Below are 13,392 nucleotides of genomic sequence, written 5' to 3'. Positions count from 1 at the left end.
TCAAACTATTTTTGCATTTGCCAACTTCAATGTATGCAGCAAGTACCTTATACTATAAAGTGCTAGACCTGGATAAAGACAGGCAGATATGTTTATAAGTTCAATATTATGTCTGTGTAAAATAATCAAAATACAAAAAAGCAGATAATTAAGAAAGACAAAATTACAAACTCACAATACTATCAAAAGGTTTAGAGAATATATAAGCAATTTACTACAAAAAAAAATGGAGTCAATCAAAATGAGGCAACAATCTACCTGATGTACAGTAAGATAACCTGGCCTCCAATTCTTTTATTCGTGCCATGCAAGCTAAACTATGATTGACTAAAAGTTTTTCTTATACAAGAACAGCCTCTACGAAGAAAAGAAGTCAACAGAAAAGAATGAAAAGGATCCTATCAAATCCTACTCTTCCAACTATTAAATAATATTGGAAATTTTCATAAACACAGCTATACAATAACTATTGCATCGATTGTACACCTACAGGGAATATTATACCAACCAAAGTAGACCTACCAAGCCATTTTAAACGTATAGTCAAAATCAATGAATCAATCACCTCAACTCCAAAGTAATGTAATCTAATTATCATATATGATACGAGGGAAAATAACACATCAGATAGATATTTGAATAAGGAAAATCGTTTTTTTTTTTGTGTGTGAAAAGCAAAACTTAGTGAAATTGTAAACCAACCTCTTCTTGCATTTGGAGCAGCTTTGTCTTCTTTTGTTGGAACTCCGGACTGTGAATCTTGGAGGAAGCAGTGGAAGTACTCCCGGCATTTTTTTGCTCAACGCGAGTATCGTCTGGAGCCGAGCCATACAATGCCGACGTCGATGCTGCACTAGCACAACCGATCGATTCGCTCTCCTTCTCAAACGCCGGATCCATGGCGCTGTAGCACCGTTTTGAGAATTTGGACCCGGTCACTGCGCTGCAGAATTCGTCGAGCAGCAGTTGCGCAGGCCTCAGGAACCGGGAGTTCTTCAAGATGGTCGCGTAGCCAGTGAAAGGCCCCAGAGGGCCAGCGCCGCGGCCCACCACGTCTTGCAGCGATCCACTGTTGCCGCCGAATTCTCTGTCACTGACCGGGTTTTTTGTGTACGCCGAGGAAGATCTTGCAGCAGTGATCGATGCTAGGGTTAATGACAAGCCTCGTGATGCTCCTCCCGCATCGGTTCCTCCAACGCCGATTGTTGAGTCAACGCCAGTCCACTCCACGGGCACGTGTGCCCTTGCGCCCATCAAGGGAGCAGCACCTCCCTGAGTGTCACCGGTGTAGCCTGCCAAGAAATGCAGCTCGCCGCTGCCACCGCATCCGTCGACCGTCGACCACGAGTTAGGTGGGGTCTGCGCGATCCCGGACGGCAAGTCTGTGGCAACTGTGTCATGGATCCCGGTCATAAAACCGCTGGGTTTGGACTGATGGTAGTAGAGATGAGAGTACGGCGCCGCCCAGTCGCACGTGAACTGCGGCGGCTGGAGGGCGGTGCCGCCCAGGATCATGGCAGCCGATGGGGCTCCCAGAGGAACTTGACAACCGGAAGCGGAGAATTCGGCGGCGGAGGCCGAGGCCGTGGAAGGAAGCATGACCGAGTCGAGGCCAAGGCCTGCGTCGCCGCCGGGGGTTTGGAAGTGATCGGACTGGACGCGGAGTTTGTCACGGCGGCTCTGTTGAGCGACGTGGGTTGCGGGTCGGAAACCGCTCATGCCGATCCCGCCGCAGTTAGTGGTGGTGTTGGTGATGGTGGGTCAAGAGACATGGATTGGTGGTAGATTAATTAGGAGAGAGAGTGCGAGGCCCCGAGAAGAGAAAGGGAAATGCTGGGGCTTTTAGAGGCCAATAATTTGAGAGGCTATTTATATATGCAATCCACCTGTATCTTCTGCTCCGAATCAAGAGAAAGTACAAGGCCAGATCACAGGATGGCGAAGACTGTAAAGAGAGTGAGAGAGAGAGAGAGAGAGGAAACCAACAAGGGATTGCGATGGTAGCTTTGAAGATTCCAATTACACGAAAGGTAGGGGGCAGCAGCAATACTGCAACTAGACGCACAGCAGCGGCAGCAATGGCAGAGGCAGGGCAGGATGTGAATGTGGATGAGAGGAGAGGAGGGCTTTTATATGTGGCTTACTAAAGGCCGTTCACCACAACACTCTCCTTCCTTGATCCCGTCACCATGCGAGCGCACTGTTTGTATGCGCGCGCAAAGTAGACGTTGATCTTTCTTTCCTCTTCCGCTCATCATTTCATTAGCAAAAGCGCTTCGTGGTTAGCAACGGCAGACGCAGAATGCCACGAAAGGGGTAAAAAACACGCAGTAGAGAACAAAACGGCAGGGAATAACATTGCTTTCTCTTTCTTGGTGGCAGAGGGAGTGAGAGAAAAGGAAAGCTAAGGCGAAACGCAGGAACCAAAAGATCTCGAGCCGTAACGTTGTCTATGGACGGCCGAGATCGAGTCCCCGGTGACGCCGTCCGTACCAGCGCGGTTTCCCCACACGAAACCATCGTCCTCCTTCCTCTCGGCCACCCCCCCCCCCCCCCCCCCCCCGAGAACCTAAAACGACGTGGACGGACTCAACCGGGGGGTTCGACGACACCCGAGAACCTAAAACGACGTGGACGGACTCAACCGGGGGGTTCGGCGAAGGATGACGTCGTGTGAGGTGGGTCCCGGATTACCGGGAAACGGGGGCGACTCCACCGACTGTAGCAGAGATCTTTTGCTTCCGGGTCGAGTCTACGTCTTCCACTCTCATCTTTTTCCGATTCCCGATGAGCTATCTATCGCCCCAGCCACTGTGCTTACATGTACGGACACACCTCCCTCTACGACTGACTACAAATGCAAACATGTGTCGTGCTGCTTCTCAGATTCACTATCGTTTGCTTGCCTAAACTCTCACACGGTTAGCTCCGCTCCAGTCTCCACTGCAGCAGGATTACTTGCTCAGCTAGGGGTCGTATTATTTAGTAGCAGCACTGGCAGTGGTAGCGAGACTTGAATGCTGTCTGCTGCCTCGACATTGACGAGGGCAGAGTTTAACTCGCTGTTCCGAAGCGAGTGAATTGACCGTGAGGGCGACAGCGTAAGGAATATGGACGAGGTGACCTTAATCTGACGCGAGGCGTTAATGAGATCACCATGGGGGATTAACCGAGTAAAAGAACGGGAGGGGCATTAAATTGAGTGTAATGATTAAGAAGGAAGCCTGGGAATGTGAAGCGGAAGGAGGGGGAGGACGGTGAGCGGCATACAAGGAAGGAAGGAATCGGCTTGACCGCCCAATGAATGCGGCGAGCGACTTGCGTTGCGTGCGGATTTAATGCGCATCGACGCGATTGGACGGCCGAGATATTATGCGTGTCGCGGGCTCATGGTTTGCTGCAATTTTCAGAGGGCCCAAATATAAATCTCATAAATAAAAAATCAGTAATTAGTAGAAAATACTTTTTAATAAATAAATTAGTTAAAGTGAAAAAGTATTTTTTATTCTATTTTTATTGAAAAAAGTATTATACAAAATTATTCTAATTTATTAAAATTACCTGGCAATTTTAATTTAACTAAATTTATATGTAATAATTTTAATTAAAATTATTACACATGATAGTTATTGCTATAATAAAAAAATAAGATGAAGTGTATTTTAAATATTCATGCATGTCCTTTTCACGGTGATAAAAATAAGTGGCGTTTTTTTCTTTAAAAAATAACATTTAAGTGTTTTATCAAAGTACAAAAAATATTTGATGAATTTAGGTTATTGTACAGGGAGCAAACGAGGAGGGAGCAAACGAGGTTGAAAATGAGTGATAGGTCCGTAGAGGGTTCCCACGTTAGCTTGTATGATTTATACAAGTGTAACAGTAGGAAAGATAGTGCCGGACAAGGGGCTATATATTGTATAAATATTGGCACGAGAAGTACATGTATAAAAGTGCTTTATATTTTCATTGGTTAGCTTTTGAATTAACGATCAGTATGGCTTCTATAAATGGTCGGTTTTAAGTATCTTCTTTTGTATTTTGTTAAAAGCTAAATAGAGGAGGAAGGCCAGGTGTAACATGGAACCTTAATAAATATACGTAAACTTATTCAGAATAGAATTGATGTGGTGGTGAAATCCGCGGGTACAGGAGTTAAAAATGATGTTGTGGAAATTGCCATTAGTGTCAGATGTTGAGCTAGAGGATAACAAAGCACGAACTTAATGATGTGCAGGTTGAAAATGATGCGGTGAAAATTTGCTACTGGCGTTGAATGTTGAGTTGGACGATCACGAAGCATGAATTGGATGATGACGAGGTTGCTGGGATGGGAGCATGCATTCTTATAGTAACAGTCCAATTTGGTGTTCGATTTATTAAATATTTACTTAATATATATAATTCTAATTAAATAAATAAATTTAAATAATTTATTAAATTAAATAAATAAATTTGAATATATGTCTATTTAATTTTCTTAAATAATATTCCTGAACAACGTTAGTGAATTATATTTATCAATAAAATTATTATCAATATACTAAATAAATAAAAAAAATTTAAAATAAATAAATAAATTTATATTATCAAATATAATATTCAATCAAACAAGTTTAATATAAAAATTTTAAATTGAGAATTAAATAATATCTAAACAAACTAATTTCAAGTCAAGTTTGAACCAAACTTATATTCATAAAAAAAAACAACCAAACCAAGCTTGAACAATCATTTTCATGACTAAATTTATTTTAAATTCAGCTTAGCTTGACTCTCTTATCTTATCAAACAACTTTGAACATTACAAAGCTCGATTTAGTTTGACTCATTTACGACCCTAACGATTTGTATATAGTAGCACAAAGTACTAGTGTGCATGAGATTGCTTCCTTTTTAATGCACATATCTGAATATCTATAAGTGTATATAAGTAGGAAACCACATCTAAGTAGGACTTGTAAGTGAGAAATTATGTTCAAGTATGACATGTAATTGTAAGGGATCATATCCAAGTATCACCTAGAACTACAAGAGTAAAAGACATAGGTAGCATATCTAGATTTGACCCGTAAAGCCAAGAGCAAGCGCGAGATGGAAGGTCATGCCTAGGAAGGGCCATGTGAACAATCGTCAAGAAATTAGGAACATTAAAACTTGGAAGTTCGAGCAAATCAAGAGCTTGAGCAACTCAAACAGTAGAGTTTGAGAACTCAGACAACTTAGATTAAAGAGCATGATTGATATACTTGATATGGTAGGTCTCACCCAGTCCGATGTGGCGGGGAAGGTCAATAGTTCGCCCTACCTGGCCGGTCTCGGGGTCCACGGTCCTTGTCCCGGGGTCCACAGTCAGGGAGGTCTCGCTCGATCCCACGTGGCCGGGAAGGTCAATAGCTCGCCCTACCTGGCCGGTCTCGGGGTCCACGGTCCCGTCCCTAGGGTCTGGGGCCGAAATGGTCCTAGGAACTTAGGCCCGTTCACTTGAGAACAGTCCGCTCACACAAACTTCCTTACCTGGGTCATGGGACCCGACACTCTGCTCACCCGGCCAGACATTGTGGGAAACAAACCCGGAGGTATAGATTACCACGATGGGTCCCGACATCTATCTTGCCCGGCCCGCACGGGCCTTTCGCCTGTCTGCCCGGGATGGCTCGATTACAGCCTGACCCAGGTATATCCCACACTACTGGAGTGTTTCCCGGGCAACCCATCGTACAACCCATCCCGGCTTGCTCAACCCATTCCACCTAGCCCCGCCATGCATCTTGCCCGGCCATTCCGTCACAACACACGGCCTACCAGGCTAGGATTCACAGTCTTCTTGCCCGGCCAGCTCGGGCCTTTACTCCTCTTACCCGGGACAATACGGTTTCAGCCATTCCTGGGTCCGCCTCGCTCCCCTATGTCGTTTCCCGGGTAACTCGTCACCGGGCTCATCTCAGCCGACTTAGACCAGATGTCTGCCTCGCCCGGCCATTCCATTATTACATGTCATGTGCTCGGTTGATACCCCTCATGGTTGTTCTCCGGTAAGCCTCTTAACCTGGTCGCCCATAATCGACGTATGCATGTTGCTCAATCTGCCTGGTCCGCTCGACCATTTACTTTGTCCATTTCACCCGGTTAAACCCAGTCCTCGCTGGTCCCAGGTACCTTTCCCACTCCGACATCAACCCATGCTCAAGTCCTACTAACACTCAACTGCAATACAGACAGCCAAGCGTGCGAACGGCCGTGCAAGGGAAGGCTGCGTCCATGTCTCCACGTCTCATCCTGTCACTGCTGCCATCATCCTACTTACGGCTAAACGACAAAGGTGACGTGTGGCATCTCACCGCAGAGCAGTTATAGGAGTATCGCCCCTGTCTCCTAGATACCACCCTATCGGTGCAGTTGTCAGACACATCCAGGTTTGGTCCCCCCGGATACCACCACAGCCTGCCCCCCTGCCAGATGGAATGTTCTCTTCGAAGGTATATTAATTCTCACGCAGGTATTAATGAGGGATATCCAATCTCTTGCATTCTGACTACGACAACTGTTCTTACTACTACTATTTTCTCTTCACCGGAGAACTGACTTGAGCGTCGGAGTGGCCTGCCGGGATTCCCCGGCGCCAGCTAATCCGTTCGTTCGTGTTCATCTCGCAGGTCCCCCTCCTACCAGGGCCCGCATCGGTTGAGGTGGCATCTTCGTGATCGGTGGGTTGACTGTCGTCGGTTTTTGGCCGGAACAAATTGGCGCCGTCTGTGGGAAAACTGAGCTGAACGACGCGATGGTCACCACTAGACGCACCACCGACAACCGCGAACCCGAGGAGGAACCAAACCCTGTAGCTCCTGATCCCAGGGCCCCTTTTGTGGTTTCGCGCGAAGAGCTCCGATTTGCCATCCAAGATGTTTTGGATACGATGGCGGGGCGCTTTCAACCGCCGCCCCCATCGGCACCCGTTGCTAATGTTCCATTCGGAACTCAGAGACCTTCTCCAATAGAAGAGGTCCTGCTCCCGGTAGGTTCCACCAACCGAGGTGGAGCCTCTACTGAAGCGGATTCGCAAGGATCCCATGCTGGAGGAGACCGGCGCGATGATCACAAGGGTAAGGCCCCCATGGTTTCTCCAGCAACCCCACCAGTGAAGCTGCATAAAAATCCCTTTTCCAAGGAAATCTTGGAACAAGGATTGCCCCCACGTTTCAAAACAGTGCCCGTGGGAGAATACAATGGGTCCACGGATCCTGAAGACCATCTCAGTCGATTCGAGAATGCTTCCCTGCTCCATCAGTATCCCGATGGGGTCAAGTGCCGTGTCTTCCTCAATACCCTCGCTGGATCGGCGCAACGCTGGTTCAATCACCTGCCGCCTGCCTCCATTCACTCCTTCGAGGAGTTTAAAGAAATCTTCTTACACCAATTCTCCAGTGCTAAGAAGTATCAAAAGTCTCCGCTCACTCTTTTTTCGATGAAGCAGAAGTCCCGGGAGACCCTGAGGGAATACCTTCATCGTTTCAGCAAAGAAGTGTGGGATGTGCCCTCTACTCCCTCGGACATCCTTACTAGCGCCCTGACTCAGGGCCTTCAGGATGGAGATTTCTTCCGCTCTCTAGTGAAGAAGCCACCGCCCAGCTACCCCAAACTGTTGGAGCGCGCTAATAAATACATACACCTGGAGGAAACCCAGCTGGCGAGGCAAGGAGATACTGGTGCCACTCCGCCTGCTGATAGGAGGCCAGCCCCTACACCCCCTCGGCGAGAAGCTCGACGAGAAGCTCCGCCGAGACCTCTTCCACATCCCCCACCACGGCGCGAAGAACGCGTCGTCCAAGCAGTAGATACACTTCCCATCCCGAGGGAATATGGAATCCCAGCCGGGAACGGTCCACCAACCCGTTTCTGCGCCTACCACTAGTCTACCGCCCACAGTACCCAGGAGTGCAGAGTATTGGCCCAGGAAATCAATCGTGTCATTATGGAAAGGCAACAAGCGATGGCTGCCCCGCAACCCGGTGGGAGGTGTTTGTCGGGGAACCCCGACTGGAGGGGCGAGCGCCCAGACGTCCCAATGCTCGACTAGAGCCCAGAGCAGATCAGTGGTCACCCCCTAGAGGCGATCAATTCCCGGCGCGTGGTGATCAACGGCGCAATCGCACACCGCCTCCCGAACCAGCCCATGCAGGTCACCCTGATCCTCGGGAAAACCAGGATAACATGCCTCATCAGGGGGCGATCAATATGATAGCCGGAGGCTCCACTGACGGTGACTCCAACCGAGCCCGCAAGGCTCATGGCCGTCGGCTGGAGGCATACAGTATCAGCTCCAATCGGTGCCAGGCCCTTCCATTCAATTCGAGCCCCAAGACTTGGAAGGGGTATCCCTTCCCCACGATGATGCTTTGGTCATCAGAGCCACTATCGCTAACTATGATGTGGCTCGTATTTTCATCGACACTGGCAGCTCGGTCAACGTCCTATATAAGGACGCCTTCAACCGCATGCAGATAGACCGAGATCAGTTGTAACCCTTGTCAACTTCTTTGTTCGGCTTCTCTGGGCACGAAGTTCGACCCCTGGGGCAGATTCAACTTCCCCTGTCTCTAGGGGAAGAACCTCTGAGATGAACCCGCAGTATCCTCTTCACTGTGGTGGATGCTCCATCTGCTTACAACGTCATCTTGGGTAGGCCGGCCATCAATTCTTTCGAAGCGGTGGTATCCACTTTCCATCAGAAGATTAAGTTCCCTGTCCAGGGCCAAGTCGGCTCTGTGAGTGGAGACCAGGGGATGGCCAGGAATTGCTACATTGATATGGTCCAGACGGACCTTAAGGCAGCCAAGAGGAAGCCAGCCGCAGAGGTACAGGCAGTATAGGAGGCCGAACCTGCCCGGACACTCCCGGCTAAGGTCAGTATTCAAATCGTTCCTGACCATCCTGACAGGGTCACTCAAATAGCTGCTGACTTGCCCGAGGAGTTGAAGGAGAAGCTCGTGGACTGCTTGACCCAGAATAGCGACATCTTTGCCTGGTCCACAACGGAGATCACCGGGGTATCCCTGGACGTTATGGAGCACCGGCTCAACACCCTTCCTGACGTAAGGCCAGTCCGGTAGAAGAGGCGGCACTTTTCTCCCGAACAGGACAAAATCATCCGGGAGGAGGTCAACAAACTCAGACACACTGGCCAGATCAGGGAGGTACAGTTCCCTACCTGGCTAGCCAATGTAGTCCTTGTGCCTAAATCCGGGGGTAAATGGCGCGTTTGCGTCGATTTTCGAGATCTGAACAAAGCCTGTCCCAAAGACTATTATCCTCTTCCCCGGATTGATCAGCTGGTGGATTCAACTTCCGGGTATGAGCTCATCTGCATGATGGACGCCTACCAAAGTTTCCATCAAATTTCCCTGGCCCCGGAAGATCAAGAAAAGGTTAGTTTCGTTACCTCCGACGGCACCTTCTGTCACACCGTCATACCTTTTGGGTTGAAGAACGCAGGGGCTACTTACCAGCGGCTCATGGACCGAGTCTTCGAGCAACAACGTGGTCGTAATGTGGAAGTCTACGTTGATGATATCCTAATTAAATCAGAGAAAGCTGGCCAACTTACGGATGACATCAGCGAAACCTTTAACACATTGCGGCAATATGGTCTCAAGCTAAACCCCAACAAGTGCCTATTCGGCATCAAGGGTGGCTGTTTCCTGGGCTATATCATCACCGAACGAGGGATTGAAGCCAACCCTGAGAAGGTCCTAGCATTGAAGGACATGGCTTCGTAGAAGAACACTAAGGAGGTGCAAAAACTGGTGGGGAGATTCACGGCGCTGTCCCGGTTCATCTCTCATTCGGCGGCAAGGAGTCTGCCCTTCTTCAAGGTCTTACGGCGGGCTACCCGATTCTGTTGGGACGAGAAGTGCGAGCAAACCTTCATGGAGCTAAAGCAGTATCTGACGGAGTTACCTGTGTTAGCTAAGCTTTTGGCACATGAACCTCTTGGGTATACCTATCTACCTCTAAGGAAGCTTTAGGGTCCGTATTGGTCAAACAAGAAGACCAAGTCCAGCGTCCTATATATTTCGCCAGCCATATATTAAAGGATGCTGAACTTCGCTACTCATCGCTGGAAAAGCAGGCATTGGCCCTTACACTGATGGCCCGCAAACTACGGCTATACTTCTTATCTCATCCAATCACGGTGCTCACCAATAGCAACCTTGGTTGAGTTCTCCTCAATCCAGATTCTTCGGGGCGCCTGGTCAAATGGACAACTGAGTTAAGTGAGTATGACATTCAGTACCAGCCCAAAATCGCCATCAAAGCACAAGTCTTAGCCAACTTCTTGACAGAACTGATCGGACGGGATACCACGGGGGTGTGAAAAGTCTTCGTTGATGGGTTATCTACCAAAGGTTGTAATGGAGTGGGAGTCGTGCTGTGCTCCCTCCATGGTGACACACTCTAATTGGCTATCAAACTCCATTTCCAGGCTACCAACAATGAGGCCAAATATGAAGCTGTCTTAGCTGGGTTGCAGGCGGCCAGACACTTGGGCGCATAGCGGGTCATTATTCATTCTAATTCTCAGTTAGTGGATCAGCAAATAAAGGGCACCTTTGAAGTCCACAATGATCGCCTGAAACGCTATGCTTAAGCAGTAGAGAAGCTGAAGTCTGAATTTCAAGAAGTCACACTGCAAAAGATCCAGCGGACTGATAACCAAAGAGCTGATGATTTAGCCAAATTGGCGAGCTCCTTATCCACCTGGGAGCTAGAGGAACCCATTATCCAAGAATTACTGATCGCGCAAGTGGATCAGGTGATCCGACCTGATGAATCGGAAGATTGGAGAACACCCATCCTCGCCTTCCTGAAAAGGGACTCTACCCGAGGATCAAGAACAAGCAAGGACGATCAAACGGCGAGTGACCCGATTTGTCCTCATCGGGGACACACTCTACAAGAGAGCCTTTTCCCGGTGACAACCCTAGATTGCTATGTGTCACGATTAGGGTAGCAAATTAATTTTAAATTATCGAAAACCCACGATGAATTCAAGCAAATGAAGTATAGGGGCCTCGAGTCATATTTTTCCAAGGACTAATAGCAAATTGTTTAAATTGAGCTTATCATGTCGTTCTTTTTGGGTTTTTCGAATAAAAATGGGTTTTGGGATTTTGGAATGAAATGTAATTCAAAATGCAATGATTTAATGAAATGTCATTGAAATCAAGTTTTCTCCTAATCTAGAAATGCAAATTCAACCTAAAGATGCAATTCAACTCAAATCAAGGTAACAACCCAAACTAATTAGCATTAATCATGAAATTCATCTAATGTTTATAACTCTCAAATGAAATATTCAAAACACTAACAGCAACTTATTGGAATCAACAACTTAAGATATCCAATGCAATGCAAGAATTTAGGACTTTAACAACTAAACAAACAAAAAAAATGAGTTAAAAAAAACTAATCTAGCTTAAGAAAAATCAAAACAAGATGCAATCAAAGGAAACTAAACAATGAAATTAAACTACAAACAATCAAAGGAAACTAAACGTTGGAGGCTGATATTGGCACGGGACAAGAACTTTGGCACGGAACAATGATCAGCAATGAGTTTCAAACATTAGAGTTTAACTAAAGGAGTTGATCAACTGTAATTAACTACAAACCAAATTAAACCACTCTAACATGATGCATTGTAACCAATCTACAGATTCCCAGATTTAGAAATAGAATTTGACAGAAATGAAATTGGAAACTGTAAAAACAGATAACACAGATTTCAGTTCTTCCCTTCCAACTCAATCCTCATCTTGCCGTCACACAAGATCTGAGAAAATCCTCAGAAATCCCAGAGAAACACCTATCAATCTTAGCTCGGCTTGAATGAAATCAGCTCCACTCTGCGCAGCTCCGAAACCCTCAAGAACTCAAAGAACAGAGCCGAAATCAGAACTCAGGAATCCAGCTGAAAATCCTTCAAATCGTTAGCAATATAATGCTCAGGAACGCTCAAGAACCCTTAGAGAACCCCTCCTAATGTTCTTTACTGCTCCAATTTGGTTGACTCGAAGAATCAAACTGAAGCACAGCGGCGGAACCGAGCTTCTGGCGAGACCCTCACCATCGATTTCGGTCGCGATTAACACCAATCTAAGGTTGTAGAAGCCTTATGAAATCCGGAAATTGCTTTGGAAGGAGAAGAACTGAAGTTCTGGCCGCGCTCGACGATGAAAAAACTGGAAAACACGAGGAGGAAGACGACGCTACAGTACTCGCAATTTTTGTAATGTGCATTCCTCGCTAACACTAGGTTCTGGCGATTTGAATTGAACCGGGTTCGGCTCCGGTTCAGCGCTGGTTCAGCCTAATTAGCCCCTGATTCAGCCCATTTTAGCTCCGATTCAGCCTTAATTCACATGGGTTCAACTCTAATCGCACTTGAGTCTTGATTCGTGAGGTTGGTTCAATCACTTGGGTCAATTTTGGTTGGATTTGGTCTCAATTTGGCTTGATTTTGCTATATTTGCAGTTGAAAGGTTTAAAAGTTGGAAACGCGTTAATGATGGAGCCACGTGTGCCTTTTTGTCTCACATGGTAGTTCTAACTGGGTGCATAATAAATATGTAAAATCTGTTGTTGATGTGATGAATGTAACTCAATATATAGATAAAGTTATAAATCGAGAATTTTTTGAACAGATTCAAAAGAATCGATTAAAACTTGCAACAACAATTGAAAGTGTCCGTTGGCTTAGTTTGCAAGCATGTGGATTGAGAGGTCATGATGAATCTTCAGATTCCCAAAATCGTGGTAATTTCATTGAAATGCTAAAACTTTTGGGAAAATGGAACGCTAGTATTGGCGATGTTACTTTAGAGAAAGCTCCAAGAAATGCAAAGTATACCTCGCTGAAAACTCGAAAAAGAAATCTTGCATATTATTGGTAATAGAGTCAGATATAAAATTCATGATGGAATTAGAGATTCTAAATTTTATATTTTGGTGGATGAAGCAAAGGATATATCTAATAAAGAACAAATGGCTGTAATTTTGAGATTTGTTGATGTATATGGTTTTTTACAAGAGCGTTTTTTTCTAAATTGTGCATGTTCATGACATCACAGCTGCAACACTTAAGAAAGAAATATGTGATGTCCTCACTAGATATAATCTAGAAATTTATAATATGCGAGGTCAAGGGTATGATGGTGCTAGCAACATGTGTGGTGCTTTTAATGGATTGCAAGCATTATTTCTTAAAGACTGTCCCTACGCATATTAAGTGTATTGTTTGTCTACTGACTCTAGTTATCATTAGTTGTAGCTGCCGAAAAGGAAATCTTCATATGACTTTTCTTTTTGAATATGATAACTATTGTTAATCTT

The 13,392-nt window shown here is 46.3% G+C and overlaps 1 protein-coding gene across 1 annotated transcript; it reads right to left on the bottom strand.

Moving 5' to 3' along the window:
• Positions 1 to 681: 681 nt before the first annotated feature.
• Positions 682 to 1,719, bottom strand: LOC141842806 (uncharacterized). Its single transcript, XM_074730806.1, has one exon. The coding sequence runs from the start codon at positions 1,717 to 1,719 to the stop codon at positions 682 to 684; it is 1,038 nt and encodes a 345-aa protein (XP_074586907.1).
• Between the last annotated feature and the right edge of the window lie 11,673 nt (positions 1,720 to 13,392).

The sequence above is a fragment of the Curcuma longa genome, chromosome 12 (assembly GCF_044706935.1).
Source record: "Curcuma longa cultivar G26 ecotype Majalengka, Jawa Barat chromosome 12, ITB_CL_G26_1.1, whole genome shotgun sequence".
NCBI classification, from domain to species: domain Eukaryota; kingdom Viridiplantae; phylum Streptophyta; class Magnoliopsida; order Zingiberales; family Zingiberaceae; genus Curcuma; species Curcuma longa.
The sequence above is the reverse complement of the archived record's forward strand: the minus strand, read 5'-3'. Positions and strand labels throughout refer to the sequence as shown.

Coding starts and splice junctions, on each gene's coding strand:
- LOC141842806 (XM_074730806.1), bottom strand. CDS start 1,719: ATGAGCGGTTTCCGACCCGCAACCCACGTCGCTCAACAGAGCCGCCGT.